This window comes from Saccopteryx leptura, chromosome 1 (genome assembly GCF_036850995.1).
Source record: "Saccopteryx leptura isolate mSacLep1 chromosome 1, mSacLep1_pri_phased_curated, whole genome shotgun sequence".
Taxonomy (NCBI): Eukaryota; Metazoa; Chordata; class Mammalia; order Chiroptera; family Emballonuridae; genus Saccopteryx; species Saccopteryx leptura.
Window position 1 is genome coordinate 270281806 of NC_089503.1, and position 17362 is coordinate 270299167.

The 17362-nt window shown below is 41.5% G+C and overlaps 1 protein-coding gene across 16 annotated transcripts in view; it reads left to right on the top strand.

Moving 5' to 3' along the window:
* The window catches only part of OBSCN (obscurin, cytoskeletal calmodulin and titin-interacting RhoGEF), a 205629-nt gene that overhangs the window by 71999 nt on the left and 116268 nt on the right, over positions 1 to 17362 (top strand). For 15 of the 16 annotated variants that reach the window (XM_066353036.1, XM_066353059.1, XM_066353053.1 and 12 more), the window contains 2 exons: positions 3658 to 3933; positions 16781 to 17056. In XM_066353036.1, the coding sequence (XP_066209133.1) occupies positions 3658 to 3933; positions 16781 to 17056 (552 nt within the window). The remainder of the gene's footprint in view (positions 1 to 3657; positions 3934 to 16780; positions 17057 to 17362) is intronic. The other variant, XM_066353099.1, reaches the window with a different exon arrangement.

Sequence of the window (17362 nt, forward strand, 5' to 3'; positions counted from 1 at the left end):
AGGATCAGCTTCTTCCTGCTTAGAGATGTCAACAACTCAGTATCCATCTCCTCTTGCAGCTGCCTGGTCTTCCCACAGAGTCTTCTGTATAAAGACTGTAGTGCGATCTCAGACTAACTCACCCAACTCACCCCTCTACATGTTGCAAGCTTTGTGGGTGGGAAAGTTGAGGTTGTAAATACAACTTTAGTGAAACCCCCTACTTCAAGGGTCTCTTGGTCAGGAGCTCAGTATAGGGAATGTGGCCCCTACTCCCAACCACTGCCTAGTCTCTCAACCACTGCTAGATACTAAAACTTTATTTCTCTTCAGCAAGATGAGAAGCAGGTTCAGATTGAGTGGGGCCAACTGTCATCTTTGCAGAAGTTCTTCCAGCTGGTCTCAGGGAGGAAGATTGAGAGAGTCGTCTCCTGGGGCTGACTGTGCCCTCCCAGAAGGTCACTAAACTTCTTGACCAGATCCAACAATAAGTTCACAGGGACCCACATGTTAAATTGTTGTAGTTAAACCAGTGAGAGTATACAAACGTTCTCCACACCAAAGAACATATTTGAAAAATATGCACTTCACACTCTTCTCACAGAAGTCTGTGTGTGTGTGTGTGTATTTACTTATGTATTATTTTTGTATCTTTCTGAAGTTAGAAGTGGGAAGGTGGTCAGACAGACACTCTACCACTGAGCAAACCCTCCAGGGCCCAAAGTACATATTTAAAGGAGTGTTTTATTCAAAGCTGGCAACCACAGGGAGACCTAAGTCACTGAAATCATGTAGCCCCAAACACAGTTTGAAGTTAGCTTTTAAAGACAAAATCACATACTGATTGGGGTTTGGGGAGGAGAAGAAGCATAGCAATAAAACAAAGCAGTGAAACAAAATCATGGATTTACAGTGGATTACTCAGTTATCTATAGGATTAATTCAGGGAGCAACATTCTGGGAACATCTGCAACCTTGTAAGACTAGCCCAAGGCCACAGCCCGTAAAACCAGCCTCAAAGCCAGGAGTCTTTTAGAAAAAGTAAGTTCTGCTGAAAGTCTCTTTGTTTTATAGAAAGTGAGTTCTGCTGAAAGTCTCTTTGCTTCATTTCAATATGTCCATGCTCTAAGCGTATCTCCCTTCCCCCTTGTGGAATCTAGCCCAGCATGGCAGAATATCCAGCACCCAGGCCAGCTGACTGTGAAGCTCCACCCTATCCAATGCACATGAGCTGCTGTGCCAGTGCTGACCACAGAGAGCAAAACTTGCCTCAGCTGGGCCAGTTGTGAGGAACCCTTCCTTAGGATACCCCACTAGCAAAGGGTGTTAGGCCTTGTACCCATACTCTCTGCAGCTGGCCACTGGATGTGCCAGCCCTTGGCTTCCGTGGCAGGAACCTGGCACAGACCAGATTTTCTGCACTGGCCCTTTAAGATAGAGCCTGTGTCTTCGACAACTCTCTTTCTCGAGGACAGAAACCTTGGCTCTTTTCACCACAAAATGCTGTGTGCATGCCTCTTTCAGGCTCTGGGGCTATAGGCTGGGATACCCGGCTTCGGGCTGAGGACCCTTACCTCTCAGGATGAACCTCCCCACAGTAAGAGTCCCTCTGGACCCTCAGCCACTGACTCCTGGGAGCAGGGCAGCCCTTTCAGTGTCTCCATCCTTCCTACCAGTGTCAGTGTGGCTTCTGTGACTTCTTGGTTATAGACTCCTCTTCGTTTAGTCCAAAGTTGGTTTTTGAAGATGATTGTTCTTAAATTCATTTGTGATCCAATTTGGTGTTGGGAGGTGGCAGTTGGAACACCCACCAATCCATCACCATCTTGGAATTTCTTGATGACTTTATATATTTTTAATTTTTTTTATAGTTGGCATACGTTATATTAATTTTAGGTATTAAAAACACTGATAGGACATTTACATACCTTACACAGTGATCACCATAGCAAGTCTAGTAACCACCAGGGACTTTGCAGTTGTGAAGATAGTATTGACTATGTTGCCTGGACTGTACATTAAATCTCAGGGACTTAATGTTATAGCAGGGACATTGCACTTCTTAATCCCTTTCCCCTTTTCCATGTGTCCCCACAAACCCTCCCATCCGGCATCCTGAGTTTGATCTTTGTGTCTGTGAGTTTGTACCAGCTTTGTTTTGTTTGTTCTTTTGTTTTTCATATTCCACATAGGAGTGAAATCAGATGGTATTTGTCTTTCTCTAATTCATTTCCTTTAGCATGATACTATCTAGATGTACCCATTGTTGTCCCAAATGACAAGAGTCCATTTTCTTTTCTTCCTTCCTTTTTTCCTTCCTTTCTTCCTTTCCCCTTCCTTCTTCCTTCCTTTCTTTTTTCTCTTTCTTCTCTCTCTCTCTTTTTCTACCTTTCTATTTCTTCCTTTTCCTTCCTTCCTTCCTTCCTTCCTTCCTTCCTTCCTTCCTTCCTTCCTTCCTTCCTTCTTTCCTTCCTTCCTTCCTTCCTTCTCCTTCCTTCCTTCCTTCCCTCCTTCCTTCCTCCCTCCCTCCCTCCCTCCCTCCCTCCCTCCCTCCCTCCCTTCCTTCCTTCCTTCCTACCTTCCTTCCTTCCTTCCTTCCTTCCTTCCTTCCTTCCTTCCTTCCTTCCTTCCTTCCTTCCTTCCTTCCTTCCTTCCTTTTATAGCCACATGATACTCCATTCAAACTGTGTTCCCATCTTCTGTGTCCAGCCATTTCTCCATGGGCACTTACTTAGGTTGCCTCCATAGTTCAGCTATTGTCAGTAATTCTGCAATGAACATAAGGTTGCATATGCATCATTTTGAATTTATTTTTGTTTTATTTGCATAAATATTAAGAGGTGAAGTGGGATAGCTGGGTCATAAGACAGTTCTATTATTTATTATTTAGAGGAACTGCCATACTGTTTCCCACTGTGGCTGGACCAGTCTGCATTCCCACCAGCAGTACAGGGGGGTTCCCTTTCCTGCACACCCTTGCCGGCACTCACTGTGTGTTGTTACGTTGGGGATACTCATCCTGGCAGGTGTGAGGGGATACCCCATGTGCATTTCCCTAATGATGAGTGATGTTGAGCATCTTCCTATCTGCCTGTCAGCCATCTGTATGATCTGTATGTTTCCTTGGGGAGGTGTCTGTTTGGGTCCTCTGTCCATTTTTAAATTGGAGTGTTTGTTTTTTTGGTACTAAATTGTATGTGTTTGCTACATACTTTGGATATTAACCCCTTATCAAATGTGTCATTTGCAAAATTTTTCCCTTTCGGCAGGTTGACTTGTCATTTTCTCAGTGGTTTTCTTCACTGTGGAATAACATAAATTTTAGGGTTATTTATTCTAGTTCTGTGAGAAATGTCATTAATACTTTGAGAGGGATTGCATTGAATGTATAGCTTGCTCTGGGTTATGGACACTTTATGGGCCCAGCACGGGTTATGGACACTTTAATGATGTTAACTCTTTCTATGAGCAGGCATACCCTTTGACTTATCTGTCTCTTCTTTAATGTTCTTTTTGATGTCTCTAGTGACAGGAGACACTTGTTTGTGAACACAACTCTAACACCCACCAGGCACATAGCTTCAAGGAGAAAATGGACTGAACTGTGAAGCTTGGTGCCTGTGACACAGTCTGGTATCAGCTTTGTGCCTCTGACCCTCCACACCCCTATATCCCCAGAGCCCACAATAGTGTTTGCCAAGGAGAAGCCGGCACACAATCAGGTGAAGGCGGTGGCGGGAGCCAACACCACTCTGAGCTGCGAGGTGGCCCAGGCAGAGACGCAGGTGACATGGTACAAGGATGGCAAGAAGCTGAGTGGAAGCTCGAAAGTGCACGTGGAGGCCACAGGCTGCAGCCGTCAGCTGGTGCTGCAGCAGGCGGGGAAGGCGGACAGCGGGGAGTACAGCTGTGAGGCTGGTGGCCAGAGGGTCACCTTCCACCTGGACGTCACAGGTCAGTTCTTTGCTGGCACTCACTTAGCCTTATGTGTAGATAATGATGACAGTCAGACACACCCGGGGCTGTTTCCACTAGACCTTGTCTTTTTCAAACCTTCTGTCCTCTACCGCCCAATTCATACCGGTGGCTGGACCAGGGGAGGCAGGATGAGCAGGATGGGCAGGGTGTGAACAGAAGGGAGAGGTGTTCCTGGACACCCTGAGAGGTGCCCCACCAAGTTTGCCTCAGCCAGCGTTCCCAACACCTGCTTAAGCCTTCCAGGTGCTCCTCGGTGACTGGGACTCTGGTTCTCCCTTTCACTTGAAATCCGTAGTAGACTGTGTGTCTCTTACTGTATTATGTGAATATCCTCCTCTCGATGTCCTGGTAGCTCCCAGATGCCCATGTGCAGCAGCATGTGAAGTCCACTCTAGGGAGACATGTTTGCGTCATGTTAAACCAGGGTCAGGGGAGGTTCCTACCACCCAGTTGTACTGGGTCTCTCTCAAGACTAAAGAGTGGGTTAACAAATTTTAGTTATTTAGGACAGTGTTCCTTGCAGGTGGGTGTAGAGGTTACTGTATACTCACATGTTACAAAATCTACATCCATGTTGTCTTGCAACATCTGTACAAAGTGAAAAAAGACCAGAGGATTGTCAAGAGTGTGTCAGGGACCTGAACCTGTGGGGTCTGGAATTCTCTTTATCAAATGTGTTTTGGTTTCCTTTCATCTCCTGTTTCCTTTTGTCCCCTGTGTCGGAATCCCCTCAGAATCTCATGTGTAGATCTAGACTTGGAAAGTAGTAAGGAGCTTCTCCCATACCGAGTGCTTTGTTGAAGACCAGTTATTATAGTGCTAGCCCCTGACTGTTAGTATTTATTTCGTAGTATTGCCTAATGACTCATGTGTGTTTCCCCTTCTAGCTGGTTTCTGGAGATGTTCGTGAATTAACTTTATTTCATTTTGTTAAGAGAGATTAATCTCAAATTGAAGTGGGCTGTGGTCCCCACTGACTTCTGGGTGTCTCTGCAGAACAGTTTGGTGTTGTATCTGTATATAATAGTTTGTGGATGTGTATAGAAACCAAAAGAACCCACTAGGCATTTTTTAAATACAACTTTTGCCCTGGCCGGTTGGCTCAGCGGTAGAGCGTCGGCCTGGCGTGCGGGGGACCCGGGTTCGATTCCCAGCCAGGGCACATAGGAGAAGCGCCCATTTGCTTCTCCACCCCCCACCCCTCCTTCCTCTCTGTCTCTCTCTTCCCCTCCCGCAGCCAAGGCTCCATTGGAGCAAAGATGGCCCGGGCGCTGGGGATGGCTCCTTGGCCTCTGCCCCAGGCACTAGAGTGGCTCTGGTCGCGGCAAAGCGATGCCCCAGAGGGGCAGAGCATCGCCCCCTGGTGGGCAGAGCGTCGCCCCTGGTGGGCGTGCTGGGTGGATCCCGGTCGGGCGCATGCGGGAGTCTGTCTGACTGTCTCTCCCCGTTTCCAGCTTCAGAAAAAGAAAAAAAAAATTGTAACTTTTGGTGAATATGACATATCATTTTATAGTAGTAGATATGAAAAGATTTGACAAATGGGCTGAATTCTGGAAGACTACATGAAAAGTGATGTGAGGTCTCGACAACTCAGCTAGTCCTATAAGCTTTGAAGTAAATGGAACCATAATAAAAAATCTTCTCTTATGGAACATGAGACCACAGTGGCTCCACTGGGAAATGACATGAAATATTCTATAATGAGATGATTGCATGTCCATGGGGATTATTCTAGAGACAAAAATGGAGGAAGTGTCTCTGGTCCATGGTGCTAGCATAGCGCCTATCACCAACACTGGGTAGGGAGAGTTAACATGACAGGCCATTCTCTTGTGGATATCAAGGTAAAAATGTGAAATTCAGTGTTATCCAAATTAATTCATCATGGCCCTGGCCAGTTGGCTCAGCGGTAGAGCGTCAGCCTGGCGTGCAGGGGACCCATGTTCGATTCCCGGCCAGGGCACATAGGAGAAGTGCCAATTTGCTTCTCCACCCCCCTCCTCCTTCCTCTCTGTCTCTCTCTTCCCCTCCCGCAGCCAAGGCTCCATTGGAGCAAAGAAGGCCCGGGCGCTGGGGATGGCTCCTTGGCCTCTGCCCCAGGCACTAGAGTGGCTCTGGTCGCGGCAGAGCTATGCCCCGAAGGGGCAGAGCATCGCCCCCTGGTGGGCAGAGCGTAGCCCCTGGTGGGCGTGCCGGATGGATCCCGGTTGGGCGCATGCGGGAGTCTGTCTGACTGTCTCTCCCCATTTCCAGCTTCAGAAAAATACAAAAAAAAAATAAATAAATAAATAAAAATTAATTCATCAATGTATCAAGAGGATAATACACTATACGAGAGTTACAGTCCAGGGATGCCAGGCTCTGTGAACACGAGAGACATCAGCAAATCAATTTAATGCGTGGTATGAGCAGACGGAAAGGAAAGATGATCGTATCATGAAGGCAGAGCCGAGTTTTGATAAAACATAACATCACAAGTCCAGAAGACACATTTGTTATAGTCAACACCCCTCCATGCCATCAAATCTTAGCCAATTACAAATGAAGCGGTTCTTCCTTGACTAATGATACTGAGGAAAAACCAGCTCATCACACACAGTGAAAGCTTGAAAGCTTTGCCTGTGAGAGAGGGAACCAGGCAAGGAAGCTAACACTCACCACCATTATCAGCAGGAAAGCAGGGAAAAAAAGTAAGAGATATAAAAAGAGCAAAAAACCAAAAGTGAAAATCAGAGATAATAGGACTTACCGAAAGATAAATTATTAGACTTGGGAAGAGTGATGAGAAATATCACTGTGTACAAAATCCATATGACAGAGCAAAAAGAGGGCAAACAGTAATAACCCCCAACAGAAAAGATCCTCCACTTGGTGAGTCATCAAATCCATGGAGGAGATGGACACGGGAGGTACGGCTTGGTCCCCCAGTGGCCAGCAGGTGGCGTACAGAGAGCAGGTGGAAGGTGGAGGCCCAGGAACTGTGCTACCCTGGGTGCAAATTCTCCCTGCACAATCCAGGGAAGACCATGTCATCTAGGGGGCGGGGGGTGTGCACATCTCTGGGCCTGAGTGCCTCTCCTAGGGGGGGGTGTGCACTCGGGAGAGATCCTTCAATACATTCTCACCAGGAACCTACACGTGGGCCATGGCACTCCTGCCGATGAATGTGCTCCTTGTATTGAGAAGGCGGTGGGGCTTTTGCAGGTCACACAGTGGGTATAGAAATTGAAGTTCTCAGTCTTTTTTTTAAATTATTTTTTTATTAAATTTAATGCAGTGACATTGATAAACCAGGGTACCTATGTTGAGAGAAAACATCTCCAGATTATTTTGAAATTTGCTTATGCTGCATACTCCTCACCCAAAGTCAAATTGTCTTCCGTCACCTTCTATCTAGTTTTCTTTGTTCCCCTCCCCTCCTCCCACCCCCTCTCTCTCCTTCCTCGCTCCAACCTTCCCCTACCCCCCCTGTTATCATCACATTCTTGTCTGTGTCTCTGAGTCTCATTTATTATTATTATAAAATTTAATGCAGTGACATTGATAAATCAAGGTACATATGTTGAGAGAAAACATCTCCAGGTTATTTTGACATTTTTATGCTGCATACCCCTCACCCAAAGTCAAATTGTCTTCCACCACCTTCTATCTGGTTTTCTTTTTGCCCATCCCTCACCCCCTCCCGCTCTTTTCTCGCCCCCTCCTCACCCCTCCATCCCACCCCCTGTTACCATCATATTCTTGTCCATGTCTCTGAGTCTCATTTTTATGTCCCATCTATGTATGGGTTCATATAGTTCTTAATTTTTTCTGATTTACTTATTTCACTTCATATAATGTTATCAAGGTCCATCCATGTTATTGTAAATGATCCGATGTCATCATTTCTTATGGCAGAGTAGTATTCCATAGTATATATGTACCAAAGCTTTTTAATCCACTCGTCCTCTAACGGACACTTGGGCTGTTTCCTTATCTTTGCTATTGTGAACAATACTGCTATAAACATGGGGAGCATTTCTCCTTCTGGAACCGTTCTATGGTGTCCTTGGGGTATATTCCTAAAAGTGGGATAGCTGGGTCAAAAGGCAGTTCAATTTTCAATTTTTTGAGGAATCTCCATACTGTTTTCCACAGTGGCTGCACCAGTCTGCATTCCCACCAGCAGTGTAAGAGGGCTCCCTTTTCTCCACATCCTCGCCAGCACTTATTCTGTGTTGTTTTGTTGATGAGCGCCATCATGACTGGTGTGAGATGATATCTCATTGTGGTTTTAATTTGCATTTCTCTAATGATTAGTGATGTTGAGCATTTTTTCATATGCCTATTGGCCATCTGTATGTCCTCTTTGGAGAAGTGTCTATTCATTTCTTTTGCCCATTTTTTAATTGGACTGTTTGTCGTTCTGGTGTTGAGATTTACAAGTTCTTTATAAATTTTGGTTATTAACCCCTTATCAGATGTACTGTCAAATATGTTCTCCCATTGTGTAATTTGTCTTTTTATTCTGTTCTTAGTGTCTTTGGCTGTCCAAAAGCTTTTTATTTTGATATAGTCCCATTATTTATCTCGTCTTTTATTTCCCTTGCCCGTGGAGATAAATCAGCAAATATATCGCTGTGAGAGATGTCGGAGAGCTTACTGCCTATGTGTTCTTCTAAGATGCTTATGGTTTCATGCCTTACATTTAAGTCTTTTGTTTATTTTGAATTTATTTTTGTAAATGGTGTAAGTTGGTGGTCTAGTTTCATTTTTTGCAGGTTGCTGTCCAATTTTCCCAACAGCATTAGTTGAAGAGGCTGTCTTTACTCCATTGTATTTCCTTACCTCCTTTGTCAAATATCAGTTGTCCATAGAGCTATGGGTTTATTTCTGGGTTCTCCGTTCTGTTCCGTTGATCTATGTGCCTGTTCTTATGCCAGTACCACGCTGTTTTGAGTACAATAGCCTTGTAATATAGCTTGTTATCAGGAAGTGTGATACATTTCCCTTTATTCTTCTTTTTTAAGATTGCTGAGGCTATTCGTGTTCTCTTTTGGTTTCATATAAATTTTTGGAATATGTGATCTATATCTTTAAAGTATGTCAATGGTATTTTAATTGGTATTGCATTGAATTTATAAATTGCTTTGGGTATGTTTATTCTTCCTAACTATGAGTACGGTATATGCTTCCATTTGTTTGTATCATCCTTGATTTCTTTTATCAATGTTTTATAATTTTCCGAGTACAAGTCTTTAGTCTCCTTGGTTAAATGTACTCCTAGGTACTTTACTTTTTTGGCTGTAACAGTGAAGGGGATTGTTTCCTTAATTTCTCTGACTGTTCATTGTTGGTGTATAAAAATGCCTCTGATTTTTGAGTATTAATTTTATATCCTGCCACTTTGCTGAATTCATTTATCAGGTCCAGTAGTTTTTTGACAGAGACTTTAGGATTTTCTATATACAATATCATATCATCTGCAAATAATGATAGCTTTACTTGTTCTTTTCCAACTTGAATACCTTTTATTTATTCATCTTGTCTGATTGCTGTGGCTAGGACTTCCAGGAATATGTTAAATAAGAGTGGTGAAAGGGGACACCCCTGCCTTTTTCCCGATCTTAAGGGGATTGCTTTTAATTTTTGCCCATTGAGTATGATGTTGGCTGTGGGTTTGTCATAGATGGCTTTTATCATGTTGATGTATGTTTCCTGTATTCCCTCTTTGTTGAGAGTTTTGATCATGAATGGGTGCTGGATTTTATGAAATGCTTTTTCTGCATCTATTGAAATTATCATGTGGGTTTTCTCCTTGCTTTTGTTTATGTGATGAATCACATTGATTGATTTGCGAATATTGTACCAGCCTTGCTTCCCAAGAATAAATCCCACTTGATCATGGTGTATGATATTTTCCCATATATTGTTGGATCTGGTTTGCTAGTATTTTGTTGAGGATTTTAGCATCTATATTCATCAGGGATATTGGCATATAATTTTCTTTCTTTGTGTTGTCTTTGCCTGGTTTTGGAATCAGAATTGTGCTCGCCTCATAAAAGGGTCTTGGAAGTCTTCCTTCCTCTTGAGTTTTTTGAAATAGCTTGAGAAGGATAGGAGTTAGTTCTTCTTTGAATATTTGGTAGAATTCAATTGTGAAGCTATTTGGCCCAGGACTTTTGTTTGTTGGGAGTTTTTTGATAACTGTTTTGATCTCATTTGGTGTAATCGGTCTGTTTAGGTTTTCTGATTCTTCCAGATTAATTTTTGGAAGATTGTATGTTTCCCTTGTCCATTTCATCTAGGTTGTCTAGTTTTTTGACATATAGTTCTTCATACTATTTTCTTACAATATTTTGTATTTCTGTTGTATCAGTTGTTATTTCTCCCCTCTCATTTCTAATTTTATTTATTTGAGTCCCCTCTCTCTTTTTCTTGGTGAGTCTAGTTAAACGTTCATAAATCTTGTTTACCTTTTCAAAGAACCAGCTCCTAGTTTCATGGAACCTCTGTATTGTTTCTTTAGCCTCTATGTCATTTATTTCCACTCTGATCTTTATTATTTTCTTCCTTCTACTACCTCTGTGCTTTACTTGCTGTTCTTTCTCTAGTTATTTTAGATTCATGATTAAGTTTTTTATTTGAGCTTTTTCTAGCTTATTAAGGTATGCCTGTGGTGCTATGAACTTTCCTCTCAGTACTGCTTTTGCTGTGTCCCAAAAATTTTGAGTTGTTGTATGCTGATTATTATTTCTTTCTAGGAATTTTTAAATTTCTTCTTTGATCTCATTGTTAATCTATTCGTTATTAACAACCTCTATTTAGTTTCATTGTGTTTGAGAATTTTTGAGTTTTTGTGTTTTGGTTGATTTCTAGTTTCATGCCATTGTGATCAGAGAAAGTGCTCGATATCATTTCAATCTTCTTAAATTTGTTGAGACCACTTTTGTGCCATAACATGTGGTCTAGCCTAGAGAATGTACCATAAGCACTTGAAAAGAATGTATAATCTGCTGCTTTAGGGTGAAAGGCTCTGAAGATATCTATTAAATTGAGTTGATCTATTGTGTCTTTTAAGTCTGCTGTTTCTTTGTTAATTTTCTTTCTAGAGGATCTATCTAATGATATTAGTGGGGTATTGAAATCCTCTACTATTATAGTATTGCTGTTGATTTTGCCCTTTATATGCATCAAAGTCTGCTTTATATATTTATGTTCTATATTAGGTGCGTAGATATTTATAATGGTTATATCTTCCTGTTGGATTGCTCCCTTTATCATTTTGTAGTGACCTTCTTTATCTCTTACTATAGTCTTTGTTTTAAAGTCCATTTTGTTTGATATAAGTATTGCTACCCAGCTTTTTTTTCATTTCCATTTGCATGAAATGTTTTTTTCCATTCTTTTACCTTTAATCTATGTGCATCTTTTGTTTTAAGGTGTGTCTGTTGTAGAGAGCATATATATGGGTCCTGTTTTCTTTTTTTTTTATAAATAAATTTTTATTAATTTTAGTGGGGTGACATCAATAAATCAGGGTAAATATATTCAAAGAAAACATGTCCAGGTTATCTTGTCATATAATTATGTTGCATACCCATCACACAAAGTCAGATTGTCCTCCGTCACATTCTATCTAGTTTTTTTTGTTCTCCTCCCCCTCCCCTTTCTCTCTTTCTCCTCCCTCTTTCATTTTGGATTTTGTTTATATGAGTCCTTTCTCTTTTTTCCTTGGTGAGTGTTGCCAAAGGTTTGTCAATTTTGTTGATCGTTTTAAAGAACCAGCTCCTTGTTTTATTAATTTTTTGTACAGTTTTACTATTCTCTATTTCATTTATTTCTGCTCTAATTTTTATTATTTCCTTTCTTTTGCTGGTTTTGGGTTGTCTTTGTTCTTCTTTTTCTAGTTCCTTAAAGTGTGAAGTTAAGTGGTTTACTTGGGCTCTCTCTTGTTTGTTCATATAGGCCTGAAGTGATATGAACTTCCCTCTTATTACTGCGTTTGCTGCTTCACAGAGATTCTGATATGTCATATTGTCATTTTCATTTGCTGTATATATCTTTTTTTTTTTTCTTCTTTTTTTTGTATTTTTCTGAAGCTGGAAACGAGGAGAGACAGTCAGACAGACTCCCGCATGCGCCCGACCGGGATCCACCCGGCACGCCCACCAGGGGCGAAGCTCTGCCCACCAGGGGGCGATGCTCTGCCCATCCTGGGCGTTGCCATGTTGCGACCAGAGCCACTCTAGCGACTGAGGCAGAGGCCACAGAGCCATCCCCAGCACCCGGGCCATCTTTGCTCCAATGGAGCCTTGGCTGCGGGAGGGGAAGAGAGAGACAGAGAGGAAAGCGCGGCGGAGGGGTGGAGAAGCAAATGGGCGCCTCTCCTATGTGCCCTGGCCGGGAATCGAACCCGGGTCCTCCGCACGCTAGGCCGACACTCTACCGCTGAGCCAACTGGCCAGGGCTGCTGTATATATCTTGATCTCTATGCTTATTTCTACTTTGACCCATTCATTTTTTAAAAGTATGTTGTTTAGTTTCCACATTTTGCAGGTTTTTTTCCCTGTGTTTGCAGTTGAATTCTAGTTTCAAAGCTTTATGATCAGAAAATATGCTTGGTACAATTTTGATTTTTCTGAATTTGCTGATGTTATTTTTGTGGCCCAACATATGATCACTTCTTGAGAATGTTCCATGTACACTAGAGAAAAATGTATACTCTTTTGCTTTGGGATGAAGTGTCCTGTAGGTGTCTATCATATCCAGGTGCTCTAGTGTTTTGTTTAAGGCCAATATATCTTTATTGATTTTCTGTTTGGATGAACGATCTAGAGCCATCAGTGGTGTATTGAGGTCTCCAAGTATGATTGTATTTTTGTCAGTTTTTGTTTTTAGGTCAATAAGTAGCCGTCTTATACATTTTGGTGCTCCTTGGTTTGGTGCATATATATTAAGAATTGTTAAGTCTTCTTTATTCAGTGCTTCCTTAATCATTATGAAATGACCGTTTTTGTCTCTGAGTACTTTTGCTGTCTTGTAGTCAGCATTATTAGGTATGAGTATTGCTACACCTGCCTTTTTTTGGATGTTATTTGCTTGGAGTATGGTTTTCCAGCCTTTCACTTTGAATTTGTTTTTATGCTTGTTTCTTAGATGTGTTTCTTGTAGGCAGCATACAGTGGAATTTTCTTTTTTAATCCATTCTGCTACTCTGTGTCTTTTTACTGGTGAGTTTAGTCCATTTACATTTAGTGTAATTATTGACACTTGTGAGTTCCCTATTGCCATTTTATAAATTCCTTTCTGTTTTGTATCTTGTTTGATTCTTCTCTTTTGTTTTTCTATCATTTGTTTTTGTTTGTTTGTATTCCATACATCTTTTCTCTGTTGCTACCTTTTTTAAGTCATGTGCTTCTGTGGTGGTTTTTTCAAGGGTGGTAACCATTAAGTAATGAAAAGGGTACCTACCATATTCATTGTAGTACCCTATCTTATGGGTGTTTCTGCACTCCATCATCCTTTGCTACTGTTAATCTTCGTCCTCTCCCCTTTTTTTTTGTTTTTGTTGTCACAGTTTAAATTTGGTTTTATTGTGTTCTTGGTGGAGCTTTTACTTGTGGTTTTCTTTTGTTTTGTTCTTTGTATCTGGTTGGAAAACTTTCTTTAGTATTTCCTGGAGTGGGGGTTTTCTGATGTTTAATTCCCTCATCTTTTCTGTATTTGTGAATGTTCTTATTTCTCTTTCATATTTGAAGGATAGCTTTGATGGGTATAGTATTCTTGGCTGAAAGTTTCTCTCTTTCAGGACTTTAAATATTGGTGTCCACTCTCTTCTAGCTTGTAGAGTTTCTGCTTAGAAATCTGATGATAATCTAATAGGTTTTCCTTTATATGTTGTATTCTTCTTTTTTCTGGCTGCCTTGAGAATTTTTTCTTTGTCATTGGTTTGTGCCAATTTCATTATGTGCCTTGGAGTAGGTGTTTTGTGGTTAAGAAAACTCGATGCTTTGTTTGTTTCTTGAATTTGAGGCTTTAGTTCTTTCCACAGGTTTGGGAAGTTCTCATCTATTATTTGTTTGAATATATTCTCCATTTCATTTTATCTCTCTTCTCTCTCTGATATACCTATTATTCTTATGTTATTGATAGGGTCAGACAATTCCTGTAGGGCTTTCTCATTTTTTTAAAAAATTTTTGAGTCTCTCTCTTCTACTCTCTTTTGTGCCTTAAGTTGCTTGTTTTTTATGTCACTAATCCTACTTTCTTTCTGGCCTGTTCTATTATTTAAGCTTCTTACCTCGTTTTTCAGTTCATGAATTGAGTTTTTCATCTCTGTTTGATTGTTTTTATAGTTTCAATTTCCTTGGTAATATAGTCTTTGTGTTTGTTGAGTTTTTTTCTGAGTTCCCTAAATTGCCTTTCTGTGTTTTCTTGTATATCTCTGAGTATTTTTGGGATTTCTGTTTTAAATTCTCTGTCATTTAGCTCCAAGGTTTCCAATATATTAATTTTTTTCTCCATAGATTTTTCCACATCTATCTGTGCTACTTCTCTATCTTTTGTATCCATGATATTCGATTTTCTTCATTTTAATGGCATCTGAGGGTGGTCTTGTTGATAGCATTTTTTTTTCAGTGTGTGGGACTCCCAGACGCTCCAAGGATCGATTTTTCTGTCTCTGATTGATGAACTTGTTGAAATTTTGTGGATATTTGTCGGTCACTCTCCTCACGGTGCCGTTTCTCTCGGGTCCTGTTTTCTTATCCATGCAGCTACCCTATATCTTTTGATTGGATCACTTAATCCATTTACATTTAAGGTTATTATTGATATGTAGTTGTTTATTGCCATTTTATTTTTTAAAGCTGTATTCCTCTTTTGCTATATTCTTTTCCCACTTTGATCTGTTTACAACAGGCCCCTTAACATTTCCTTAAGCATTGTTTTGGTTGTAATGAATTCCTTCAGTTTTGTTTTTGTCTGGGAAGCTTTTTATTTCTCCTTCAATTTTAAACGATAGCCTTGCTGGATAAAGTAGTCTTGGTTGTAGGTTCTTGTTCTGCATTACTTCAAATATTTCTTGCCATTCCCTTCTGGCCTCAAGTGTTTCTGTTGAGAAGTCAGATGTCATCCTTATGGGGGCTCCTTTGTATATGATAGCTTTTTTTTCTTTTGCAGCTTTTAATATTTTCTCTTTGTCACTTAGCTTTGGTATTTTAATTATGACGTGTCTTGGTGTAGGTTTCTTTGGGTTTCTCTTTAATGGAGTTCTCTGTGCTTCTTGAACTTGTGAGAGTTTCTTCTGCATTGATTTAGAGAAGTTTTCAGCTATGATTTGATTGAACAAAGTCTCTATCCCTTGTTCTTTTCCTTCTTCAGGAACCCCTATGATGCTGATGTGATTTCTCTTCATATTGTCACAGAGCTCTCTAAGAGTTTCCTCAGACTTTTTGAGTCTCTTCTTTTTTCTTCTCTGCTTTCTTGCCTTCATTCAAGTTGTCCTCCAACTCGCTGATTCAATCTTCAGCTCTATCCATCCTGTTTTTAATTCATTGCATTGTGGTCTTCATTTCTGATATTGTATTTGTAATCTCCAACTGATTTTTCTAAAATATTTCAATATCCTTTTTTATACTTGCTATTTATTTAGGTGTTTGCAATGACCATCCATTGTTGTTCTAAGATCCCTAAGCATCCTTACAATCATTATTTTGAACTCTGCATCTGGAAGTTTGGTTATTTCCATATCACTCAGTTCATCTCCTGAAGGTTTCTCTTGTGGTTTCATTTGGATTGCACTTCTTTGACTTCTCATTATTTCTGTGTGTTTGGGTGTTTTGTTTGTAGAGCTGGTTGAGTCTAGGCTTGGTGTTGTCTACCTCCAGTTTTCAATTGTGTTATTTCTAGGTCTTCTTAATTTGGCATCAGCTATTATTTGTAATCCACTTTCGGATTTGGGCTGCTTTGAAGTCTTGATCTGTTTGTTTTCTTAACAGGTGATAGTCTTGTTTACTGATCTTACCAGGAGGCTTCCTTGAAACTGTATCCAGGAATGCTGTGGATTTAACCTGAGACTCTGAAGACCTCTTTTACCAGTTAATCTCTCTGGGACAGGGTGGTTTCTCAGCTTCAGTAGGGGGAGGTGTATCTCAGATCTCCATGGAGACCTGAGTTACTGCCCCTCCTCCCACTTTTTTTTTTTCAGCTGTGTCTTATTGTGCTGATTGGATCTGGGGAGATGTCTGGAGATCTGTGATCTGGAAGCAATTTAGTCTTTTGTTTTGTGGAAGGATCAGTCCCTCCCCCAGCTATGGCCACCTCCAGCACTGGATGAGTCAGCTTTTTAGGTTGTTTCCTGCATTTCTCTGCCCCTCATCATCTGTCCTTCTTTCTCCCCTTTCCTCTTGGAAGACAAGCTGGTCCTTTCAACACATCTTGCTTTCTTGTGGCCAGGCAGGTGTCTGTGAGCAGTATTTTCTCTCTTTTTCCTGGAGTGAGAGCCCCTCTGGGCTCTCATCCTCACCTCCCCTCCATTCCTGTTAGCAGTGGAGATTAGGCACACCCTACCAGGTTTGTTATGGCTTCTTCTCTGCTCCTTGGTTTTTGAGAGCTGTTCTTTTAGACCAGAGTTGGTTTTCCACGCTGATTGTTCCTAAATTGATTTGTATTCCAGTTTGTTGGTGAGAGCTGGGAGTCTGTGTGTCTGCCTTCTCCGCTGCCATCTACAGGTTCTGAAGTTCCCAGTCTTTCAGCCTTTTTATTTATTCGTTCTTTCCACAGTCCCGTTCTGCTGACTTAGATGAAGTCTTTCATCCTATATGTCTCTTTCTGTTTTCAGAGCCTGTGGCAATGTTTGCCAAGAAGCAGCCAGCACACAATCAGGTGCAGGCTGTGGCGGGGACCAATGCCATGCTGAATTGCGAGGTGGCCCAGGCGCAGACGCAGGTGACATGGTATAAGGACAACAAGAAGCTGAGTGGGAGCTCGAAAGTGCACATGGAGGCCACAGGATGCAGCCGGCAGCTGGTGCTGCAGCAGGCGGGGAAGGCAGACAGCGGGGAGTACAGCTGTGAGGCTGGTGGCCAGAGGGTCACCTTCCACCTGGATGTCACAGGTCAGTTCTTTGGAGTACTGACTTAGTCTTGTTTTGTGATGATCAGTCAGTTACATTACAGACCATAGACCCTGGTTCTCTCATTAAACTTCATAGACTTTTGTGGACAAGTGAAACACAATGGACTGAGTGTACAGAAGGGAGGGGCTTCCTGTTCCCCTTTAGTCCTGCTTCTAACAGTTATTTATCGTTGTGCATTATGAGTGCCTTTTCAGAACCCTTGTCATATTTCTGGTAGCCAGGACCATGGCTCTGCTGGGTGCTTGAATTCTAGGCATCTCAAGTGTGGATTCTGTGACTGCATTT